Consider the following 26,109-nt stretch of genomic DNA (forward strand, 5'->3'; position numbering starts at 1 on the left):
GGAAATTGCCTGTGGTACAGTTACTTGTGTAAATGAGGCTCAGTGGGTTTCCTGATTTGTAAGTTGGTAAATTGTTGAGGTCAAACAAGGCTAGGAGAGCTTAGAAGGACACAGCATGAGGCTTATCCGGGTGAATGTTTAATTAACCCAAGAACCACAGCTGGGCTGCCATCTTCAGGGTAGGAAGATAATAGCACATCCAGCTCTTCTGAAAAAGTTCCCCAGCTGACATGTAGGACGATATATAACAAACAATAACATTTTGTCTTAGTAATTGCATGCAATTCAAAGGGATTATTGAGAGCTGTCTGATTTGTTTTACCTCCTGACTTGCAGTTTTGATTTGATGAGCAAGTTGCAAAGAGATGACAGATTTGGCATATTGCATTGTCTTTTGCATCTGAAGGAGGGTTTTGTACGCATGGTGAAAAAAATCAACAAAAAAATAAAGGAGAAAAAAAGGTAGAAATAAGTGCCTTGCTGGAGTCCTTTTTCACTGGACGTGCACAGGTACACTTGCAGATCATTACATAGGTTAGGTCTTTAAAAAAGGAGGGCTTCACATGTTAAGGATAGTTTGAGTGTATGAGTTACTAGCAATTAAGTGAAAATAATGAACGCCTTTTAGATTAACAATGCAAAGGATATAACGTCAAAGGCTAGCAAAAATACAGCAGGACGGCTGCCGCCCTACAGCACCAGCGCAATTAATACAGATCAACACAAATGACTACTGTAATTTCTAGCAGCACATAATACTTTAAACAATAGAAACAATGTATTGGGCGTACACTTACTACTGCAGGCTTCCGTTGACAATTCACATTGATGCTCTCATATGGTGCATTCACAGTGAGTCACTAGGTATGTTTAAATGGACACTTTTTGCTTTCATCGGAATTAATTCATTATGATTGACGAATCCAAACGTAGTGTTTAAATGAATGCTAAATAAAGTGATCGGGTTGATATGCGCGTTTATATGTCACAAGCTTCTGATTGGATTTACTCTTTTGACATGCGCACAATGCAGGAATATACAGAGTTTCCCGCTGTTGTGGAATACTGTTTTAAAAAGCACATGTGATATTTATCTACTTCGGGTCCTAATTAGGCGACGACCAGCACATGAACTGTTGTGCAGTGCTGCTTACTTTAAAAAACAATATTAAAAGTGCCCCTTCCTGCACCCAAAACCAGTCGTCTGTTGATGAGAGTCTTAAACAAGGACTGGTGGGACGTTGTCCTGCTATCCTGCTCCACTTCACAGACGTAGATTGAAAGGGTTATAAAGTTTTATAATGACGTGACACTCATTTATGACACTTTATTCAACACTTTATTCGACTTTATTCATTCCACGCATCATAAGTCATTACGCTATTTCTACGTCACTGCGCATGCAGTACCACCCCTTACAATCCAATCAAAATTTTAGCCAGATCTGGCCAGTTCAATCCGATTGACGTGTTTACATGTGACTTTTTTATTCTGATTGTGCTTCTAGTCCTATTACGATCGGATTAGTAGGGTCCATGTTAATGCAGCTACTTCATTCTTGGTTTCTAGTTGGCTTTCTTACTTTTCAGTGGTTATCTAATTTTATGAGGCAGTGATTACATCTTCACTCTCTTTGGTAGTCCCCACATCTTGTCACTAGTCATGTTCCGCTCAACTTTGTTGCTTCACCAACAAACTGTCACCTGAAGTTGTCATTGCTCACTAAAAGTAAATGATGGCTTGTCAGAATTATGAGATAACAAGTCGCTATTACCTTTTTTTATTTTTTTAAACCCGTGACAGAAACAAACTTTCATAAATACCAGCTTAGACCGTCATCATTTCTGTACCCCTCCATGCTGGTTCATACAAAAATAGTGCTGGCTTGGATCCACATCTGTTCATTAGCCAAAAATGCTGGTCTACCTGATTGACCAAGGAAGTCCTGCCAAGTAGACTGTGAAGAAGCTGGGGGGAGACACTAAAACATTAGCATTAAAAGCACAACATACATGTGACATACAGTATGCTTCTGACCTATATAATATCGCTCACTAGGTTGTGGAAAAGAGCTACCCCCACCCCCCTTTAGTGTACTTTGACTGTAATGTCTATTTTTTTTTCACTTGCATTTGTGCAGCGGCTAGTAAACACAGCTATTGACCTTCTTCTATCCAATGCTTCTAGAATCATTGGACGTCCTGGCAAATATCTCTACGTTATGGGGTCTTACCGAATGGAAGAGGTACATATCTAGCATTCAGCTTCCTCCTTTTATGTGTGTGTCATTGGTGGTTGGTTCTTTTTTTCTTGTACCCACATCATCTTATGAAAAATAACTTGACAGATTGTCCTAGTTACCTCACTCCTGATGACTAACACTTTCGGAGGTGTGTAGCCAGTCAACTCCATAGTAACTGAGTGAAATCTCTCTGTTTCACCCTGCAGTGCGCCCATGCCGGCTGTCTGATGGAATTGTGCATTCAGCTCTGCATCACCATGCTTGGCAAACAGCTCATCCAGAATAACCTGTTTGAGATCGGTGTTCCGTGAGTAGCAAACACATTTGTAGATGAAAGAAATCTGATAAATTCCCACTATGCATTATAGGTGTGACATACATTTCTAGACATGATTGCTTTAGGGAATTACTGTACTTTGACGAGAACATTGTAAATACCTTCCATAAGCCTTTTTTTTTCATGAAAAGACTTTGATGACCTTTTTTGTGTCTTGCTTGCAAATACATATTATGTTTCTCTTGGACAAATGCAAATATACTTGTTTGTAAGCACATCTCAGGCAAATGCCTCTGAAGGTAGTACATGGTAAAAGAAATACATGAGCAGGTCCAAACAGAATCTCCAACGATTTTCCACATTTTCTGATCTGAATTTTGGGGGAAATGTGCAGAAGATTCTGAGGTCATATGTCACAGTTTCCGGGTCCAAATGCTCCTTCAGATCCCAAAACCAGCTCATGGTGTGCTGTACTACCAAAAAATTATGAGCCTAAGGTTTTATAGTTGGTTTGTTGTTTTTTGTTGTTGTGTGTTGAGTTTGGTTTGATTTGATTTATTATTTGTTGAATGAATATTATACAATAAAAAAATATTCATCACATCCCAAAGTTTATAAATCCACCCACTGATATGTGTCTTATTTTGTGTAATATTTGTGTAATTTATTTATTAAATTTTCTGCTTCATCTTATGTATCTCTTTTCTATGGAAGCCCGTTTCCGCCACTGAATAAAAAATAAAACGAGGTAATTGCGACTTTTTATCTCACAATTCTGACTTATTTTTTTCTCAGAATTGCGAGTTCATATCTTGCAATTCTGACTTTATACCACGCAGTTGTGAGTTATAAAGTCAAAACTGCGAGTTATAAAGTCAGAATTGCGAGATATAAACAATTCTGACTTTTTTTCTCAGAATTGCGAGTTTATATCTCAAACTTTTTTTACTTTATAACTCACAATTTTGACTTCATATTGCGAATTTATATCTTGCAATTCAGACCTTTTAACTCGCAATTTTGAGAAATAAAGTCATAATTGAGATAAAAAGTCGAAATAAAGAAATAATCATTTTTTTCTCGCAATTGCGAGTTTCTATCTTGCAATTCTTACTTTTTTCTCAAAATTGAGACTTTTAAAGTCATAATTGAGATGAAAAGTTGCAATTACCTTGTTTTATTTTTATTTTGTGGCAGAAACAGGCTTTTAACACCGCATTTAGCCAAAGTACAAATATAGAAATTATTGCTGATTGTTAATAACAATCATTATATCAATACATATAAATGTAATAATATATGTATTGATTGATAAATAAATGTTGTTTTTTTTGATGAGAAGTTGTTGGGTTATTTGTTGAGATGATAGTCCACCCAATAATGAATTAACTCACCCTTACTTTGTTTCAAAACTATGTGAGTTTTGAATATTTTGAAGAATTTCCAAAACTATATGGTCACCAACATTCTTAAAAGTATGAGTAAATGGTGACAGAATTTTGTTTTGGAACAACCATTCCTTTATTTAACTTTATTTTGCATTGTTTTTAATCAACTTGCTGCTCGTTTGAAATGATTGTTTCTCTAATAAAAAAAAAAAAAAACCTCTTAAGCCATTTCAAAGCAAATACATAAATACCTAATCATTATAGTTTACATGTAGTTATATAGTTTTAGGTGTAGTTATGCTCTTATTAAGTAGAGAGTGTGTGTGTGTGTGTGTATGTTTACAGTATGTATATTGTGAACAGAGCAAAAAAATACAGATATCTAATTTAGGTAAATCCTATTAGCCAAAATATTAAGTAAACAAACACGGACGGGTGGTTCACAACAACACTCTGAATGGTGGCTGTTCGATGTAAACGAACACATCATGTAATGGATAATGCTTGAGTTCACCAAGTTAGTTACATGCAAAATCCACAGTGATTATTAATGTATCTGTGCCACAGGAAACTGAAGAAAATGCTCCGACAACGCAAGATAGACAAAAACCATCAGGAAGAGCTGAACAGAACGCTTCATCGTCACGAGAAGGACCACTTCCTCGGGCCCTTTGTCGGACTCAACCCAGAGTACATGGAAATGAGTGAGTCACTACACACTACGCGCCCACACACACACACACACACACACACACACAGAGACGTATAAACATTTGTTTGTATTCTCTCCTGGTCCTGCTGGCTGTTTTCCACACTCTTGTAGGAACACGGCGTCATTAAAAATGTATTGTAATAACAATTTCCGATAATGAATTATTAAATTCACACCGTCTACAACTGCTAATTGAAATGTCTAAACACAAGCAGACAGATTTATACACCTCATCTGTTCAAAGCACTGTTATATGAGAGTAATTCAAGCTCCTAGACGGCATGCACAATAAACAGGGTAAACGCATGTCCGCTGTGTGAAGGATCTGCAGTGCCCCTCCTCTCCTCTCATCTCGCCTCATCTCTGCTACAGCGTGGGATGGACTTCTGCTAAGAGAGAGGCATTATGGGTCCAAAGGGGGGCTGGCAGAGCAGTGTGAGATTATGAGCTTTAGTTCTGGCTTGAATTCATTAATAACATCCCACCCCCTCATCTACCATCCTCCATCTATACTTTTATCTTCTATCCTTCTATCTCTCTCTGTCTCTCCTGTCCCATTCTTCCATGTCTGAGCATGGCACTATCCAATCTCCACCTGAGACCTTAAACTAGTAACATTCAGAAGCATCAGCTCAAAATCACATAAAATCGACAATCCAAGAAGGATTTCAATTCTTGTGAATTACTCTGTGGGCGATTTGTGTTTTTGATTTTTAACGCCTTATAGGGGTCATATGACTTGATTTCATGTTTTCCTTTGTTTTTGGAGTGTTACAAGCTATTTGTGCATTTATATAATATCTGTAAGGTTGCAGAGATTATAGTCTCAAACCTAAAGAGATATTCTTTCTAAAAGTTAAGACTCATCCACGCCTTCCACAAAAAACACCTCATTCAAAAAAAAAAAAAAAAAACACAAATCTATGTCACCATGTGGGAAGATTTTTTGGCCAATCACAGTGCACCGGATAGCTGGCCAATCAGAGCACACCGCTCTTTTCTGAACGATGAGCTTTGTAAAAATTGATGCATTTCAGAAAAAAGGCAGGGAAGAGAGGAGCAACAATAGTGTACTGTATGTGGAATATAATGTGTTTTTAAACCTTAAACCGCGTAAACATTGCATTACACCAAATACACAAAATAATGTTCTTTTTAGCAATGTCATATGACCCCTTTAAGACCCAGTTTCCCAGCATACCAACGTCTGATGTATCTGATGTGATAAGATGTTCTCAGTAATTCTGCGAGTTGTGCTTTAGTGGAACCTTCTATGGACATTTGTTTTGTGTTTTTGTTTCTTTTTCTTATCTAGTTATTCAGTTCGGGATGGTGACCTTGTTTGTGGCCTCCTTTCCACTGGCTCCTCTCTTTGCTCTACTGAACAACGTCATTGAGATCCGTCTTGATGCCAAAAAGTTTGTCACGGAGCTGAGAAGGCCGATTGCTGTAAGAGCAAAGGACATTGGTTGGTATCTACACACTGATTTTCAGCACATTAAATGAGCTTTATTGAGATGTGATGCAATGTTTATACACATTCCTCTAGCTCAAACAAGGGAAAGCATGAACTGATAAAATGTACAAGTTGAATGCAAAGCAACTTCAACTACAAAAGTGGCATTCATTTTAAACAGACACTGAATAAAGAGTCTTTTTCATTGATATTAAGTGATATTTCAACAAAAGTAGTTACAAACAAAGCCACAGCAGAAACGTTGCGTATCTCCACAAGCAGCCACATGTTTCAAGCATTCCGTCACTAAATGAGTCAGTGTTTTTGCTGTAGTTAAGTGAATGATTCAGTGACTCATTCATAAAGACCCATTCACTTGCTTTGTACCTGAACAAATCAGTTATTTTTTTACGGATGGCTTGAATGTGTGACTGAATGATTCACTTATTAAGACTCTTTAGTGACACCTAATGGCAGTTTTGCAGTAGTTTCAAAGTATTTTTTCATTTTATTCACAATTTTAGATTTCAAACATTAATCTCATAATATTATTTGAGCATTTGTCACTTACAGCATGTTCTGTGCCTCTTCTGTCGTGCTAAGACAGATGATTTAATTTAATTGGTAACAGCCCTATAGTTAAATGATATTCTAACTAAATTTATTGATTACATTTAAGAATTTTATATAACAGTTGACAAATATGTTTATTAAGGTTAGAAAACAAGTTGCCCTTATAAAGGTAAAAAAAAAAAGCCCCTGGATATTAAATTAAGAGGTACAATAGGACATTTTTATGGAAAGTTACTGATTTGGCCTTTCAGATGCAAAGGCCTGATGTCACTTTAAAGTGATTTCTTGCATAATGTATTTCCAAAATGATGTACTGTATCACCAGGAAATATTGGCTCTGAAAGATTCTCGAAATGGTTATATTTCTGGTCATCTGCTCATCTTTGGAGGAAACCTATTTGTTAAAAGAACTAAAATTCTAAAATCAACCACAATATAATATTGTTATAATAGCTAATGAATACAGTAACATGGGCAAAGATTTAGGCAAAAATCAACTACAATATAAAGGTAGAATTTAACTGAATGTTTGATCTTCATGTCAGGTCAATGCATATTGATAACTCGTATTGATATCGGGGCAAGCTGTCGACAATTTGCCCCTTAAGTTATACATCACTGTTAGCAAATTCTTGATGTGTATGTATTTATTTATTGTGCCAACATGCCTTGTGTTGTGACAGCATGCCCTGCTCTGGGGGTTAAGGCCTGTTCACACCGGGACGAATTTCGCGCGCGATATTCGCCGACGTTTAACGCCTCGTGACTAAACAAAGGGCGCCAATGTGCGTGTGCACACCGACGCGAAAAACGCCACGCGTAAAAGCGTCATTTTTTAAAAAACGCCTCGGGTTCGTTTTTTTTGGTTTGACGCACCGCGTCAAAAACTATACGACCAATGAGAATGGCGCTTTTTGCACACGTGTCTGGAGTTTCTGAAGTTACAGTAAAACACAACTTGGGGGCGCTCAAACACAAAACTGTCTTGCTGAGCACACATACGTAAGGGCGAAGAAGATATACGCCAAGTAGCGTCTACACTGCCGGGAAGAAATAAGACGAAGAGATGCAAGGCAAGATGAATGTAGAGTTGCTGGTCTCGTTGGTGTCGGAACACAAAGAACTATATGACAAACGCGACAGCGATTACAAAAATCTTGATAAAAGAGAACTAGTATTTCTAGTATTTCTGTTTTACATTAAGCGCCATCTAATGTCAGGGAATGAATTTGCATGTTCACTCGGCTCATCGTCAGCGAAAATCGCTTGGGTGTGAAACACAAAAAACGCGTTGAAAAACGCTGGCGAATAACGCGCACCGATATTCGTCCCCGGTGTGTACGGCCCTGACAGCATGCCCTGCTCTGGGGGTTAGTGTAGGTCATTCGCTTACTTGTAGCCAAGCCTAAAGGTCTTTGTCTATGTATATACAAACATTTAAAATTGTCTTGATTTTAAGGAAGAGGGCAGATGCATGTTTTCATTGCAATACTCTAGACTAGTGAAAAGAAAAAAAAATCAATAACGTTAAATGACAAACATTTATCGCCACCTAGTGGTAATACATGTCTTTATTTCTGAATCTCACAAACCCTGTCAAGAACATGGTTAAATCAAAAGAAAAATATTGAAGTAAAACATTTAAATATATTTTTTCTTATACTTTTATTTAAGAGTATTATTATATTTATCAAGATTTTATTATTATTTTTATTTTTTTTAAAGATTTTATTTTTATTTATTATTTTCATGACTGTTAAGAAATGACATTCAGTGTGACACAGCAGTATTTAGTCCCTGTAAATCTAGCAACATTTAAAATACACATCATGTGTAATCTAATGTCTCTTGTCTTTGTTTCTGTTTCTTTGTCTCCAGGAATCTGGTACACTCTTCTCAGAGGAATCAGTAAAGTGGCCGTCATTGTTAATGTAGGTTTAAGTTCTCTGAAACAAACAAGAGCTGTACATGTTGTGCTGTGATGTACCTGTTTTGTATATTCTATGAAGCTGTATTTCTCAACATTGATATTACTAGTGCCATTATTAGTATTACTAATTATTAGTGGCATTTTATTTTATTTTTTTGCACCTACAATTTAAGTCCTGCTCATTCTGTAAGATTTATGCTGTGAACATAAATGAATCAACCTATTGAGCAGAGGTGTGCTATCACTTTTCTAAGCGATCTGACTGATGATAAAACAGGTGAAAGAAATCCCATAGCCACTGAACTCAAGCCACTTGATGGAGACACAGGGCCAGATAGCAAACACCCAGAACACCAGAGCAAACAAATGCATAGAAAGTCATTAGCAAGGTTTGGCGAAGGCTAATCCTCCTGTGTCACTCTTCAGGCGTTTGTGATCTCATTCACCTCTGACTTCATCCCACGCCTGGTCTATCAGCACATGTACAGTCCAGACGGGACTCTTCATGGCTTTGTCAATCACACCCTTTCATACTTCAATGTTAGTCACTTCCAGCCTGGCACAGAGCCCATGGTGCCAATGCACCTGGGATACAAAGTGGACGTTTGCAGGTACTGGCATCCGGCTGATTTTTCTAATGTGGTTTATGATTGTGTATTATCTTCATAATGTTTACACTATCCACAGATATAAAGATTACAGGGACCCTCCGTGGTCTGACACACCATATGAGTTCTCAAGAGAATTCTGGGCCATTCTGGCGGCAAGATTAGCTTTCGTCATCGTCTTTCAGGTCAGTCAAAACCAAATTTATAAAATATTAACTTTTTTAAAATTTCTGATCAAGGATGAATTTTACAAAGAAATTTCCAGGTCATAATTTCAACTATAATATTGATAATAACATTGATAATATCCATTTGTTGTTGCTGTTGTGTAATTAGAAAAAATAAAATGAATTACATTTCATTTCAATTATTAAAATGCTCCTAAAATTGTAATTCTCACATTATTACAGTAATACACCAAAACATCATCCTGTCCAGATGACCATTTTAATCATTTGTGACCATTATTAAAATTGGTATAAATTAATTTCAACTACTACCATGATTAGCATACATCTATACTATACTTATGTATTATATTAATTATATATATATATATATTAATATATATATATATTAATAAAGATCACACAACACACACACACACACATATATATTGTGTGTGTGTGTATATATATATATAATTTTGTGCGTTTGTCATTTTTATTAGTTGATTTATATTTATATTTATATATAGTTATATATAGTTATATATGTATATTTATATATATATATTTCTATTTAGCTTTTATTGTAATTTTGGTAATTTTACTGAAACTTTTTTTTTACTTTTTTTTTATAGTTATTTGCCCAAGCAACTTTTTTTAAGTTCAATTTAATAGTTTTAGTTGCTTTAACGGCAATAACATATATAATTGATATGTACAAATGCACTTTACAATATAAAAATAATGTCATTATCAAAAATTAAAAAATACATTAATTTACAAAATTGAAGCCACTTTTTTAAACTTTTTTTTTTTTAATTTAATTTATTTTTTATAATTTGACAAAGTTTCCATGAGAGTCACTTTAACACAAATGTCACTTCTCTGTTGTCTCTCTGTACAGAATGTGGTAATGCTGATGAGCGACTTTGTGGATTGGCTAATCCCAGACATTCCCAAAGACATTAGCATTCAGATACACAAGGAGAGGAACCTCGTCGTTGAGTTGTTCATGAAACAGGAGCGGGGCAAGAAGTACAGGAATACCGTGCGTGACCCAAGCCCCCAGCCACTCCGCTCGCGTCCCAGCTCACAAGCTTAGCCCAGCGCTCGCTCTGATCCCAGTGCTGCGAGGGAAGCAGTAACACTCAGTCCAGCTCTGTGACCTGCTCACACAGAACGGGAAGCCTGTAGAGGACTGGCCTGTCCTGGAGGACCACTGCTTTACAAAGATTGGTACATGACTGCCGCCTCATTGGTATACCAGGAAAAAAGTTCCAAGTTTCTTTTATCTGTTACTGAATTAAACACTCTCTTGGATCTTTTTCTATCAGCTATATGCAATTTCTGCAGGTAGGTTTGTTTGGAAAGAGGGCTGTGGGGTTTGTATGGTTTTATCTGTCGACTGATGAATATTGTATGTAGTTTAGTGAAGCATCGCTGCTTTAGCATTAATAGACGGCTAATGAGCATTTTATTTGAAACTACAATGCTTTTATATGAATTTTAACATGAAAATGTAACATTTATGTTTTCGATATCGATAGGATAGGATTGAACTCTGAACCAACTCATTTAAAGTGCGTTTTAAATTATTTAATATTAGACATTTCATTCAGAATATTTCTAGTCTAGTGAATTAGCAACTATCAATATCACGCTGTTTCCTCTTTAGGCACTAAGTAGTTCTGTTCTGTCTTTGTAATGATTGTGTCTGTTTAGCCTTTAGCTGTCTATACATAGAATATAGACATAAAACACTGCAAATTAATCAAAATAACTACAATCCTCACTCTTGGTCTTTTTTTTAGTATTCTAGAATTTCTATTATATGCGGTGGAGTGCTTTTGACAGGATGTTGATTGGTCTTGGGGATTTTTGGCAGCATGCAAGTGCTTGGTTTTTAGGTGGTGCATCTGAAAATGCTGTCAGGCTGTGCTGTATATAAACCCATGATGTTCAAGAGGCCTTAATATTCATGAAGACGACAGAGATTTGTGTCTGCTTATCTGAATGTTTTCTCTCTCGTCTTGATTTGTGATGTTCCAACTTTGATGAAATGACAATGATGATGGAAACAATATATCTTGGTATGTTGCATGTGTCTTCCATTCACAGAAATTATGTGTCTAAAAGCGTGACTAATAAAAGAGTGGTTTTAATACAAATTAATAAAATATAAAATATGAATTCAGTCTTAAGATATACTGTTTGGACGTGGCATTGGTTTTTTTTTTTTTTTTTTTTTGATAAACTAATTATTACACAAAACTGTATTTCCTAATTTTGTTTTCTTTTTTTATATATATACATGTACCACTCAAAAGGCCTTAGTTCTGCTATAAATGTACAATGTAAACCCATTTTTAGACTGTTACATCATCCACATACTGTTTACCTCTGTGAAAGAAACCTTTAAATGTCATGTCATTGTGGAGTTTCGCTGTCTCAAACTGCTAATGGGAGGTTATGACTGTATTTTGGCTTTTGAATTATGTTTCTAAAATAAACGTCATACATTTGGTATGTATACATTTATTGACTCTTTTGTTGACCAGTCACATGCTGTTTGGTGATTAAACTCGCTGAACCTCCCCTTTGGGTTAAATAAAGAAGGAGGAGCGATGTAATAGGAAGAATGTAATTTCAGTTCCCTTCCTCAGTTTCGCGAAATTTTTGATTCATTTTGCGAATCGATTCTTTTGAATCAGAAAACTTAGTCATCAAGTGAATCATTTACATCATCTCTGGAAAAAAAAACGCGCGTTTTAAAGCTACTTATTAAAAATAAAAATAAAATCATACAATCATAGCACAATCCAGTGTTCCTGCTGTTCTGCTATTACGTTATTGTTTTCCCGGCTCAGTCCAAATGAACTTGTTCAACAGCTCAAATCACTAGTTTTCAGAAGAATACGAATGAAATGAGGTTTATTTCTGAAATCTTATAATAATGTTGGTACTACTTTTAGAACTTTGAGCCTCAAACGTTAACGAGTCACTCGAGAAGAGACCGCTGTTGACGAATGAATCAGAACTGATTCGTGAACTGGAATCATTACAGACAAACGACTCTAAAGAACAATTCGCCCACGAGTCGGACACCGCTAGTAAGGAATACGTCGATTCATTAAATTACGAAAAGTCTGGTTCAGAAGAACTGAAATTGTTGGCGCGTGTCATTTTTAGTTTCTAGCTGACCCACCGAAGCAGTGGAGCTGGGTTACGTTCAGGACACAAGGGAGGGGTTTTCACGATGCTTCGCTAACGCGAGAGAGCCGGAGCTCAAAGCGAAAACGGGAGCCGCGGTGGTGCGTTGTGTTAGCATTCAAACACATCATGGATAACAGCAGATTTAGAGCCATGTTACTAGCGATCTCTGATAAACTCACTGAAAACAACGTGTCAGATCTAAAGTTCCTGTGCCCAGAAGTCGGGAAGAAAAAGCTTGAGAAAACCAATAAGGGGATCGATCTTTTCGAGTACTTGATCGAAAGAGCTGCGATCGGACCCGATAACACTGAACTCCTGCGGAAACTTCTGAACCAGATCGGCCAGACAGTTCTTCTGAACGTAATAGATGAGTATGAGAGAGGAGCAGGCAGCCCTCCTGATGTACCAGACCCAAAAGAGCGAGGTTTGTTTACTTTTACTGAACTCTTGCGTTTCGTGTCACACTGAGGTTGTTCACTGACAGCGAACAAGTGGACCGTCGATAATTTTGCTTTACACTCTAAGTGTCTCTTATTTGTAAGTGAAACGACGACTTAGGGCAGGGTGAGGAATAGCGTCTATGATTTTTAAAACATGTATTCTGTGGTTTTGTACCTCTGTGTCACTGAGGCGATGTTTACTCTGGAGCTGGCTCTTCCGTCTTATCACGAAGGGGCGTTTACACGACAACGTTTTAGCCAAAAACGGGAAACGTTTTATGCGTTGTGCCTGTTCATTTTTACATGACAACATCGCGTTTCGGGGACTGAAAACGCATATATATATATATATATATATATATATATATATATATATATATATATATATATATATATATATATATATATTTTTTTTTTTTTTTTTTAAATGGGTTTGAAAGTGTAAGTTTTTGAAAACGCCACCGTTATCGTTTCAGTGTGAACACCCAATCCGGGAATCTTTGGAAAAGGTGACGTCATGCGCGTGCGTAGTACGTGTTCGGTTTGTAGACACGCTGATTAGGAATAAATCTGTTTTTTTCTTTCTACATGGTTTAACAGGAATATACTTGGAATTCTTCCAGTTTTTGATAAATCAGGTCACTTTTTATCTTATGAAGAGTTTATGTCTGTTCATAATTTCCCCTTACCGTTTACAGAATATATTGCAGTGCTTGAAGCGGTTCCTTCATTACTCCAGTAAATTACATTATTCATTGTTTTATTTTGTTTGGAATTTTTTTTTATTCATAAGCAAAAATTCTCACATTTCTTAGTTAAAAATTGATGCATTTCTCAAATCTCTTAGGTTGATTAAAAACCAGAAAGGTGACAGATTTTTGAAATCTTATGATTTTTTTTTTGTAATGCCTCTGATACATAATGTTTTCTCTGTATGTCTTTATTATGTTATTTTTATTTTATTTTATTTTATTTATTTATTATCTTTCTCTTATTTTGTTTATGGAACTTTGAATGAAGAATTTATGTAATTTCATTCCTGTAGAAGTTCTGTCTGTTTTGTCATTTGTCTGTTCACTATGCATTATAATAATAATATTATATTAATAATAATATATATTAATTATTAATACTAATATATATATTCTAATTATATATTAATTATATTAATAATAAATATTTATAATAATAATAATAATAATAATAATATGTATTAATAATTTAAAGGCAAGTGCGAACAAACATACACAACAATGGTGGAGTAAGTTACATGGTAGAGTTTGCTAATGCTTCTTCAGCAAAGTGTGGATTTACTTCATCAATATTACAACCAACAGCAGAGACGCATCATGTATATCACGGCTGCGTCCGAGAGCTTCGGCAGCTGACTTGCTGCCTCGCTCCCTTATGAGGCAGTGACTTTGCAGGCAGCGTTTCTGCATGAAGGCACCTCATGAAACTGATTTCGGACAGACTTCTGAGGCAGCGTAACGGTTTAATGATCTATGACAAATCTTTATTTATTTTTATCACAACCTTCATGGAATGGATCGCACAGGATTGTGGGATATCAAAGGCAGTGAAGGATACAATATTACAAGGGTAATATTCTGGCAGGGTTTTATAGGAAGTTTAGTGTAATGTATTGCAAGGGTTTTTTTGTTATCAAAGGCAAAACTATCTGTAATTATAGTGTTATTTTTTCATGAATATTTTATTAGGAGATACTGACTAGCTGTTTTTCCACTTTTATTGAAACTGGAAACAAATTGCTTATTTTTTTTTTTTGATTTTAAAAAAACATGTTTAAATGTAAGGTATCAAATATGATACAAAACGCTTACAATCTATGCAAATTTTGGTCCTTTTGGCCATCAACGCAATCATAACATCTACAAAACAAATAGCTTTCTGTTTTGATTAGTACGGGACTTGTTTTTTAAGAAAGGCCTTTAGGCTGAGGTTTTTTTTTGCTTAAAATCACGTCAGCCTTTATAAAGTAAAAAAAGATGTACACAAAACTGGTGAAATGAAATATTTTTACCCACTAATCACTGAATGATTTTAAAAAAAAAAATGTAAGTAAATATGAAAAAGAATCTTCAATCCAGGGGGTGGTCTTTTACACACACGAATGTAACAACTACACAAATGCATATAGTACGGGACTTTTTTATATTGCCAGTGTGTAGTGTTTCTTTACAAAGTGACTGTTACTGGCCTGGCCTGGCCTGCATAATACAGTGGTTTTGGTCGATTTGTGGATCTGTGTGAACGAGGATCGTTTTAACAGCGTTGTCGTCTGTACGCGAAACTTTTCAAAAACACAAAGGAAAAGCGTTTTCCATTTTAGTATAACATTCCCTTGTAAATGGAACCAAGTATACAAATGTAATCACATTCAGTAACACAATATGAAACCAAAGTGGCATTTATTTTAAAGAAAGATGAACTACAGCGAGGCAAGTTCTGAGAAAAGGTTTCATTTGTTTGCAATGCTGCAGGGAACTTCACACATTGTTATTTCAGTATCTACAAGAGTTTTATTTAGATTATGATCTAATTCAAATGCTTTCTCTCTCTTTTATTTTATTTTTTTTAGAAAAAATAAACATTGCAACTGAAGTCATTTTTGAACGTTTGGGTAAAAAGTGGCGTCAAGTTGGAAGAAAGCTTGGACTTCAGGAGACCCAGCTGGACGGCATACAGGAGAAGCACAGCCGTGACCTGGAGGAGCAGGTGAGGGAGCTCATCAGACAGTGGATGAAGATGAGGAGAGAGAACGCCAGAGTGGAGGATCTCATCAAAGCTCTGCGGGACTGCAAACAGAACCTCACTGCTGATCTTGTAGAGAAAAACCTCAAGGAGCATGGTGCACATTGAAAATCACCACCGTTCTATTAGAAAACGACAGAACGCTGGGATTAATAATGTGAATTTCTTTTTGAATAGAAAATGAACAAACTGTGTTTACGGATCTTTCTGAATTAATTGGACACCGCCTTGATAAATATTGATTGGAGGAAATGTGTTAGATAATAGATTTTACATTTGTAATGATATTGCAGGGCATGGAAATAATGTATATTGAATAAGTGTCCTAGATGTATTGTTCTCAGTCACCATTGCAAAAAATTAGGATTTTTCAGTGTTTACTGAACGTACTCATAAAACAACACTGTTCTTCTGTTTGCTGATTTTGTCAAAGGATGTATGACACTTACAAAGGAATAAAGGGACAATGATATGTGATTGAACGCTGTACCTCATGATAAAGCAGATTTTGAGCCATGACTTTTTCTTATTCTCTACTTCATAGTATAGAAATGCTAAATCCCAAGATTTAAATACTGTACAAATAGGCTGTCAGAGAACAGTTTATTGCTCAGAAGAGTTCAGTTTTCACCGTTAAACTGCCTCACAGAGAGGCATGTGTTCAACATGTTTCAGCATGGAGTCCCCTGACATGTCTCAGCTCCACCAGAAAGATTTCTGGAGATTGCATTATTTGGGAACTGTTTATTTTGACTCATCTCAAATTTGTCCCACACTGGTTATACAGGTTGTTTCCCAAAAGCAGCCTAAATGGCTCATATAGGGGCCACTGATGCCAGTGGTTTCTACAATCTACTTAAGGTTTGGATTACACTACATTTAAAAATAATAATATAATAATAATATATATATATATATGAGCAAATATTAAAACTCTAGGAATCATGCATTTGCCGAAAAAAAAATCCTCATATGCTAAACGACTGAACACAACAAACACACAGAAGCACAAGTCGTTGCGGGCAGACGAATGAAAACAATAAATATTGTAAAATAGGCTTGAAATTTTATGTTTGATATTCTCAAGCCAAATAGATTCACAGATTTTTTCTTCCTTCTCCAAAAAAATTAAAATCAGAATCTGTCTTACACATGATTTTCAGTGAAATCTGTCAGCTCAAACTGTCCAAAATCTGCAGACTGGCTCTGAATTATGGCAACTAGCTTTGACTCCTCCAGACTGCAAATGCGGACAATAATTCATTAAGCGTTTAGGTATGATTCCTAAACACTGTTCATGTAACAGTTTTTAATACTTAGATTTTATGATGCCGCTGACCAGTGACCCATTTGCTCTTTTGTTAGTCAGTGTGTACATCTATGAATGTGCACAACAATGTTAATCTTTAATTAATATCTAGAATTTCAATAAATTTGATAATAACCCCTAATTTTTAAAGGACAACACAATTTGTAATGCAGCAGCTTGAGCTCAATTGTCTTCTCCTTTTAAAAATTATATGGTTATTTTAAGTGTATAAATATCACCATCCATGTTTTTATCATAAATCACCTTTCAACTTTTTTTTTTTTTTTACGATTTATTTTTGCAGTTCAAATAATTCTTGAAAATGACTATAAATGTCAAAATTGCATGCATAATTATAAAAGATTTAGAAAATAAAATGTGAAATAGTTTTTGACACTTGAACTGTCACATCAGTTACTGTCACATCAACTTACAAACCACAAAACTCCTAGAAACAACTTTAATGAAATCATTTAAGACCATTAATGTAAAACTTCACTTCATGTTTATGCAGCATCACAGCCACTATACAATAAGAATCTCATTCACTTTTATTTGGTATTTTTATTTACATTGATTAGAATGGGCTGTTACAGTAGTTTCATGTAAAACCATGTTCACAGTGGGGCACATTGGAGGCAGAGCATACGAAAATGGAAATATTTCCCATGAGCACTTATCAAGACCACAAGAAGTCCAGAGGTTTTTTCCCATTCTCTTAAACTTTCTCTCATTTGACAACAGAAAATTTCCAGCGCTCCAAATAAAAACAAAAAGTAAAACAATCCCACTGAAAAGATTTTAGAATCTCCTCCCAAATCCTTTGACAAGAATCCAAGACTCCAGAATCTGCCCAGTAATAGTTTGTATATTATAAATCCATATATCTTTGTGAAAACATAAAGGTAAATATGCAACGAAGAATCCTTCAATTCTGTACTACGGCCAAAGAAATCTAACATATTACACAAAATATCCACACACACACGCTTCTCATCAAAGATTCGCAAAACCTGAATAGATTTGATCAAATACTTGAAATGATTCTCATACGTAACTGAAATGTGAACTACTAATGATTATCTATCACAACACTCGCACGTTTTCCTGTGAACAAAGTGAAACTGTCCATTCAGCCGTGTTCTGAACGTCTGTGGCATTTTACAAAAAAGGCACTGATCTTTCAATAAGCACAAGGACAAAGGGGGCCTAACTAATCTCAAAGTGCTCTAGCGTGTCAGCGAAAACAAAGAATAAACCACTGAACTGCGCACTCGCTCTCTGATCTCCTCGTGTATGGTGGGATTCAATCCATCATGCAGATGTGTGGCTGTGTATTCGACACAGCTGGCGTAGGTCCTCACGGCTGTCACAGGGAAGGTGTGGGTCTCGTCCAGAGCCGAGCGGCTGATCAAGATGTGATGACTTGGACGTAGTTAGCAGGGTAGAGGCCTATTTCTCCGCTGACCAGCTGTCCTTTACACCAGCCCTGCTCGTCCTCCTCACCCAGCTTCATTAACTCTTCACCTGTACGACACAAACATCAGAATTCCAGGATCAACAAGGATGTTGCACTTGGTGAAATCACATTCACCTACATGGGACAAACACCACAGCCGCCTTCAAAGGTGATTTTAATTCTAGCACTCTGACGTGATGCATGGGCAGGTGTTTTTGTTTTAGTCAGATTGCATTTCTCTTCTTATAATTTTCATATTACATGGCTCTGTACCATACTGTATTATAATGGAGATTTTTTTTTTCTGTTAGAAGTCAATTTTAAATTATATGCTCACACATATCCACTATTAATATATATTTAAAATGTATACATTACATTTGCAATCATCTAATACTTATTTTGAATCGCTAATACTTTATTAACAGTTTAACTTTATCTTTTAACAAATCTTAAAATGAATTTGCATATTTCATCCTGCATAATTATTATTTTTTTTATTCAGCAAGGATGCATTAAATTAATCAGGTGTTACGCAGTGTAGACATTTATAATTTTACAAAATATTTCCATTTCAAATAAATGTTGTTGCTTTCTAGTCATCAGACAATCATGTAAAAAGTAGGTTTTATTGGTTAGCATAAAAGACATTCTAAAACATTTTTAAAAAACCTTACTGACTCCAAACTTTTGAACAGTGGGGTAGATTATAATGTGTTTTAGCATTCTTTTTTAAAACAGAATTTAAAATTGTGAAAATAAAATTTTCCATTGGACATTTATGGGTTTATACAGTAATGAAAATAATTTCAGGCTTACTGAGACTGGACAGAGTTGTAATATTAGTGAACCCTAACTATCGCTCCATACTGGGATGTGCATGATTGTGAAGTCAAGCCTTGCAGAGTCAACATACAGTTTCGCAAGTGCTGCAATGATGTCACTTTTTTGTTTCACACACCCTCGTGCCTGTACAGACACATCAAGCGTAAACCAGGTTTCAAGGTCAGTTTATCTCTATGCACCTATACTGTTAAAAATGAAAACGCCTGAAATATTCTAGCGTGTATTCAGGGAACTTTAATAATTAACTGCCTCAAAATCCTTTTCCCTTATGAAGGTTTGCTGGAGGAACACTGAAAAAAAAATTGTAGGATTTGCTTTGAAACATTTTTAAGGGAACGTTTTATAGTTCTTGTAGGAACTTAATGGTACACTGTGTTTTTCTGTCATTAAAGAAAGTTTTACACATAAGGAATAAATAATACTGAACTGAAAACATTAGCTTTAGCATCATGCTACATCCACACAACTAGGTGTCAGCAGAAATCCAAGATGACTGTGATATCGGGCAATGCAACAAACACAAATACTGAGTACACCTTTAAAGGGGTCATATAATGTTGCTAAAAAGAACACTATTTGGTGTAATGCAATGTGTTTATGAGGTTTGTAAGGTTCAAAAAACAAATTATTTTCCACATACTGTACATTGTTTCTCCTCTATGCCCTGCCTTTCCGAAACGATTTTTACAAAGCTCATCGTTCTGAAAAGTGAGGTGTGCTCTGATTGGCCAGCTATCCAGTACATTGTGATTGGCCGAATACCTCAAGTGTGTGACGAAAATGTTGCTCCCCTTACCATACTGTGATGCCATCTCCCGGCGCGACGTGACAAAAACAAAAAACCCATTACAAACGAGGCATTTGTTGCATCCAGTGATTTGTGATCGGAGAAACAACAAGCGTTACTCTACACTGCTCAAAACTCACGTTTGAATCGTCAATGGCACATTCTTTAAATATGTAAACGTACTTACAGGCTGTGAGTCAACAGCGCCAGACTGTCCTTGCAAAGTTGGAACTGCCCCACTTTATAGAAACAGACACCGGAATTGTAGGCTACTCTCTCAGGACACAGTCCTCTTCCTCCGCAAAATGCGCAGCACTCATCTGAATATTTGGGTTGAACTGTTTCAGAACAGTGTTGTAAATACAACTGAACCACTGATTTCTAGTCGTGTGATCTTTTGGAAGGCAAAATAAAGTAGCTTCGCTTTCACAACGAAACACACAGCGTCTCCACAACATGGCGCTGGCGGCAACAGCAAGAATAAAAGTTACGCCTTCTTTTTTTGCGTGAACATTTGGGCGGCATTATGCAAATCTTTCTACATCATGATGTAGACATGTTTTAGGTAGGCGTGGTTGACTCCTAACTTTTATAAAGAATATCTCTTTGGATTTGAGACTTTAGTCTTTGCAACTTTACAGATCTTCTTTATGCACCAAGAGCTTGTAACAATTCTAAGAGAAAAGAAAACTTTAAATCACATCATATGACCCCTTTAAATCTACTTTACTTGAGTGATAAAAAAAATAAAAAAAATACTTCAGTAAATGACCACCAGGTGTCACGCTTGGCATGTCTGCTATTGCAGATTTTGTTAGAGTTGCTGACTGGCATGGATTTTGGCAGTGTCTTGCATTCATAAATAACCTGAATGTATCCTTTAAGCTCTATATAATATTTAAAGCGTGCATGCTGATTTAAAAACCCTCCAGGTGGATCCTGGGACCTGCTCATCTATCAAGCTCTATTCTAGCAAACAAGATCAAATGAGATCGTTTCATTATTCTTGCCCTGGCCATTTAGTTCTGACCTTGAGATTTGATTTACCCTCATTCTACATGACTTCACAGCTTCCTGCAACACAGACACTAATGCTAAATATATTTGGTTTGCTGGCAAATATATATATATTTGGTTAAACTCAGACTAAGCTGGATCCAAAAGACCTTGAGCCAATCAGAGTGGAGGGCTCTGCTTTAACACTGTCCTAACTGATGCCATTTATTGACTTTTGGGAAGCCTTTGAATTCAGTTAGTTCATTACATGCAGGGATCAGCTGATCGCCCATGGAAACTATTGATTTATTAGGAAGCCTGATGTGAACTTTACTCTGGAAAACGATAAAAACAAGGTCAAAGGATAACATTTTTCTTAATTCGATTCCTTTTTCCACTGAAAGCAAACAGTTTGTTTCAAGTGTAACAGCTCAGATCAGCTTAATATAAGCGTTTAATTTCTTTGCCCATTTTGACTTGTTGCTTTTATTTTTGTAAATTCTAGAACAGCCATATTGGAAATGAATAAATTTTTTTTTGTGTCAGTTCACTAGTTCCAAAGCAGTTTCATGGGTTTTGTCTAAATGTGAGGAAGCAGTCTCAAATAAACCCATGTAACATGTAGGGTTTAATCACACACATGCGCACATGCTTAGATTGACAATCCCATTTTCATTTCATCCTTTCCACAATGCCTTTTGAAATAACTGCAGAACCATGCACAGCAAGGCATTGAAAGAGCAAAGGACGAACAAAGAAAAGGGGTTTGATGAATCCACAAGCCGCAGCCATGTGTATGTTCATGTGTGTGGCATTAATAAGCATTAGTAGGGATTAATACCTGCTTTAAAGCTCAGCTCATCAGCCTCCTGCCCTGTGTAATCATACAGCGCTTTAACACGAACCCCGACTACCTTCTCCTCCTCATCAACCCCGTTGCCTGCGATGTATTTTTTGGGGCTCTCTTCATCAGACCAGTCCGAGGAGTAGTCTTTACCTGCCCTGTTTAAAAAGAAAAGGAATTAGAAAACTGAACAAATCCATGGACAAATCATTTTAATAGAAAGTGGAAGATTGGCAACTTGGTTATCAGGTGATCAGTGATAGTTCAGCTAAAAACATTTGAAAAGTTTCAAATTTATAGAAGGAATTCAATTTAATTGAATTTTTATTTTCTGTGGCATGCTGTGGATTATCACAGAAACTAATTTCAATGTCCTTCAAAAATCACATTAGTCATGCGCAAGCAGTTAAGTCTTAAAGGGATACTCCACCCCAAAATGAAAATTTTGTCATTAATCACTTACCCCCCACGTCGTTCTAAACCTATCTTCAGAACACAATTTATTGGATGAAAACCAGGAGGTTTGTGACTGTCCCATAGACTGCCAAGTAAATAACAGTGTCAAGGTCCAGAAAAGGTATGAAAGACGTCATCAGAACACTCCATCTGCCATCAGACGTGCAATCTGGGTTATATGAAGCGACGGGAACACTTTTTGTAAGCGAAGAAAACAAAAATAATGACTTTATTCAACAATTCCTTTGACCGCTGACCGCATTATTTACTTGGCAGTCTATGGGACAGTCTCAAGCCTCCAGGTTTTTCATCCAAAATATCTTAAATTATGTTCCAAAGACGAACAAAGCTTTTACAGGTTTGGAACGACATGGGGGTAAGTGATTAATGACAAAATTTTCATTTTGGGGTGGAGTATCCCTTTAAGCCCAAAGTATATTTTGGTTAGCGTATGCACACAATGCACAGATGTCAATTTTATCCAGCTCATTACTGAATCGCTGAGTGGAAGTGGAAGATCAGGGTTGCCAGGTCTGCATAACAAAACCAGCCCAATTGGTACTCAAAACTAGCTCAACAGACCCTTCACAAAGACCCGCCCCCCTTAGTTATTGTTGCTATGTCCGTCAAGCCATGGTGCTCACACGCTACATGTTCTCACGCAGTAAAAAAATATGTCACAGAGCAAAGAGAAAACTGACAACGCACCGACAGACAAGACAAAGCAGGTTACTTTTGGTATGAAACAAAGTCTCAGCTTTCAAAATTGTTGTTTTTAAAATATTCAAACAATAAATAACGTTTTGTGTCGTGACATCACTGTAGCGCCTCAGTTCAAGCGGCATTTGAAACGATCATCCCTTCCACTTTACTAGTTATAGTATGAAGCATGTATGAATGAACATCAGAAGGTATCTTGTTTCAGCCCCGGAAAGTCAATACACCCCATTTTTGGAGTTCAAGACCACCGGCATGAATCTACCCTCCTGTCTGGTTTGTTTGTTGGACAAAATTGCAGATTCAGTGGCATGATTGGTCAGATCTCGTGTCAGTCGAACTCCTGGTGAAGGGTCAATTGGTTATAAAAAAAAAAAAAAAAAAACAGCCCATGGCAGCAACATAAATGTAGCCAAATACCACAGAAAAAACGCTGACTTGGCAACATTGTGGAAGATAATGACATACTCGGGAAGTGGAAGAAATGCAAATTACAAATACCTAAAATTGGCAACATTGTGTTTTAAGTATTTTTTAAGGTACAGAATGTTATAAGTCTATTGCACAACAATGGTTTTTCGTTATAGCTAACAGGAGAAGAAATCACCTTCCTTTTGTCTGCTGCGACAAATGCAACAAGGTGAGGTCCAGAAGAGTTATGCATGTGGAAATTGGCATTGTTTTTTTATGCTGCGACAAATGCAACAAGGTGAGGTCAGAAGAGTTATGCATGTGGAAATTGGCATTGAGTGGTCAAAAATTGTTCCTTTGCGCAGACCTCAGATATACAAAAAAAAAGTACACTAAGTAAAAAACACAATATTGTAATGCATTACTTTTAAAAATGAGCTTGTGTGAGAGTTAAGAAAGAGTCAAAGACATTCTGTCAGTGATAACTCCTGGAGAAATAGTGCAGACACTGGATAAGGATGAAACTTTATAAATGTCAGCAGCATGTGTTGACTGCCTGTGTCTGTGCATGCCATCAAATGGAAAACCTTTTGAAAGGCTATGCATTCGGCTGTATTCATACACCAAATGTCTGTGTCATAACTGAAGTTTACTGTGGGCTTAAGGAACAAAACATTCCAGAGGGCTTAAAAAGCAGATATGTGCAGGCAGTTTTTTTTTTTTTGTTAATTAATTTATTAACTATAATAATATGTTTTGTTTATGCAATAATCGTGTCTCAATTATCCTTTTAGTGGTGGAACTACTTTTCCAGGTGGATTAACTTTTGGTTATGCATCTCCAACACATTTCCACTGGGTGGACTTCACTGTACATAAACTATGTGGTATCCACACATGTCACACTGTTTAAGTTTCGTGACAATACTTTCAAAACTGTGTAAAGTTTATCTCTGTCTAATGTCTTGCCCCACAGATGCTGTCAATAGACCACAACTTGTACTGAACCCGGAACATTCCTTCAATATTTACTCAGAGAAAAATAAGTGTAAAGCAGTACTAGAAACAAAGACACATGTTGATTTTCAGAGGAGACAGCAAGGAAAAAAATAAAAGGTTTAATTGTTAAAAACTTGATTTAAGCATACTGCTCTGAACAATTTTTAGCTTGGAACTAATGTTCACAAATGATTGGCTCTCACAAGGGACTGGGATCAGATGGGTTCATTTGATTCATCTTAATACCAACAACAACAACAACAAAAACTACATAATGTTAACAGATCTCAAAATGTTCTCATCTAGAAGATCTGTTTAGCTCTGTTCCACAACCTAGTGAGCTACCTTGCTATTTGCTGCCTACATAGGCAGCTGTCTTCTAAGACAATATTCTAAGCCTACAGTAAATGGAACCTCAAAATTGCTTAACTTAGAGAAGTTTGGTTCACACATCAAGTGAAATCAGTGAGAGGAAAAAAACATCTCAGTTTATCAAAATGACTGATGAAGAAAAATAAATCGACAGTCCAAGCATCCACATAACTGACCCATTTATCTGTAGGGTTGGGTATAGATTGGGTTTTTTATGATACCGGTGCCATATCGATACTTTTAAAACGGTACCGGTTACTAAGCGGTGCCTGAACCAAAAAAAAAACAGAGCCACAAAAAACTATGGATAACATTAAAGAACATGAAAAATATTTAAAATAAATCCATAGCATTCACACGCTCCTTGGATGCTCTCATTTCCCAAGTTGTGCTTCCTTTACTCTAAGGCTAATAAATGTATTTCATGATCTGGGTCATTATTTAATACAAAACCACAGATAATGTTTCTACTGTATCTGTCAATCACTCTTATATTTATTTAAAATGACTGCTGTCTGTCACTGTCTTTAATCAGTTCTGTGAATGACTTTGTGGTAATTCTTTATAAAGTAGCAACAATGTCGTTTGTAAAGTACAGTACTGTGCAAGTCTTAGACACATTAGTATTTTCACCCCAAAAAAGAGTTTTAAGCCAGTTATTTATATCTTTTGCTGTAGTGTGTCCATAGGAAATATCAGTTTACATTTCAAAACATTAATTTTGCCATCAATTTTAATAATAATCTAGTGAGATTTTTGAATGCACAAGCAGTCTGACAACAGCCGGTGCTCCACACAGAGATCTGATCTCACCATCATCGAATCTGCTGTGATTACATGAAGAAACAGATGAAACTGAGACAAACTAAATGTCTCCACAGCAAACAGACACACTACAACAAAAGATATAAATAACTGGCCGAACACCATTCTTTGGGGTGAAAATACTAACGTGCCTAAGACTTTTGCACAGTAGCGTATGTATAAAGTAAGTATAATTAAATTAAGTATATTTAAATAAGTATAATTAAAGTAGATTTTCGCTGGAGGAAACAGCTGTGGTGCGATGAGCGGTGAACGAAGCGTTTGTTTTACATTTGTTTGTAAAACGTTTGGTAACTCGTGACCTTTTG

General features: G+C 36.2%; 2 protein-coding genes and 1 pseudogene across 13 annotated transcripts in view; 2 read left to right on the forward strand and 1 right to left on the reverse strand.

Moving 5' to 3' along the window:
• Positions 1–11,883, forward strand: part of LOC109113229 — a 32,429-nt pseudogene extending 20,546 nt beyond the window's left edge.
• Positions 11,884–12,371: 488 nt separating this feature from the next.
• LOC122144293 (FAS-associated death domain protein-like) lies at positions 12,372–16,258 on the forward strand. The gene is made up of 2 exons (XM_042755087.1): positions 12,372–12,990; positions 15,609–16,258. The coding sequence occupies exons 1-2, from the start codon at positions 12,693–12,695 to the stop codon at positions 15,887–15,889; spliced, it is 579 nt and encodes a 192-aa protein (XP_042611021.1). The 5' UTR covers positions 12,372–12,692; the 3' UTR covers positions 15,890–16,258.
• Positions 16,259–17,623: 1,365 nt separating this feature from the next.
• Positions 17,624–26,109, reverse strand: part of LOC109047243 (protein kinase C and casein kinase II substrate protein 3-like) — a 40,073-nt gene continuing 31,587 nt past the window's right edge. For 6 of the 12 annotated variants that reach the window (XM_042755067.1, XM_042755066.1, XM_042755070.1 and 3 more), the window contains 2 exons: positions 22,020–22,180; positions 17,624–18,617 (listed from right to left, as the gene is read on the reverse strand). In XM_042755067.1, the coding sequence (XP_042611001.1) occupies positions 18,502–18,617; positions 22,020–22,180 (277 nt within the window). In that variant the 3' untranslated portion in view covers positions 17,624–18,501. The remainder of the gene's footprint in view (positions 18,618–22,019; positions 22,181–26,109) is intronic. The other 6 variants (XM_042755073.1, XM_042755075.1, XM_042755077.1 and 3 more) reach the window with 3 other exon arrangements.

The sequence above is a fragment of the Cyprinus carpio genome, unplaced genomic scaffold, assembly GCF_018340385.1.
Source record: "Cyprinus carpio isolate SPL01 unplaced genomic scaffold, ASM1834038v1 S000006632, whole genome shotgun sequence".
Taxonomy (NCBI): domain Eukaryota; kingdom Metazoa; phylum Chordata; class Actinopteri; order Cypriniformes; family Cyprinidae; genus Cyprinus; species Cyprinus carpio.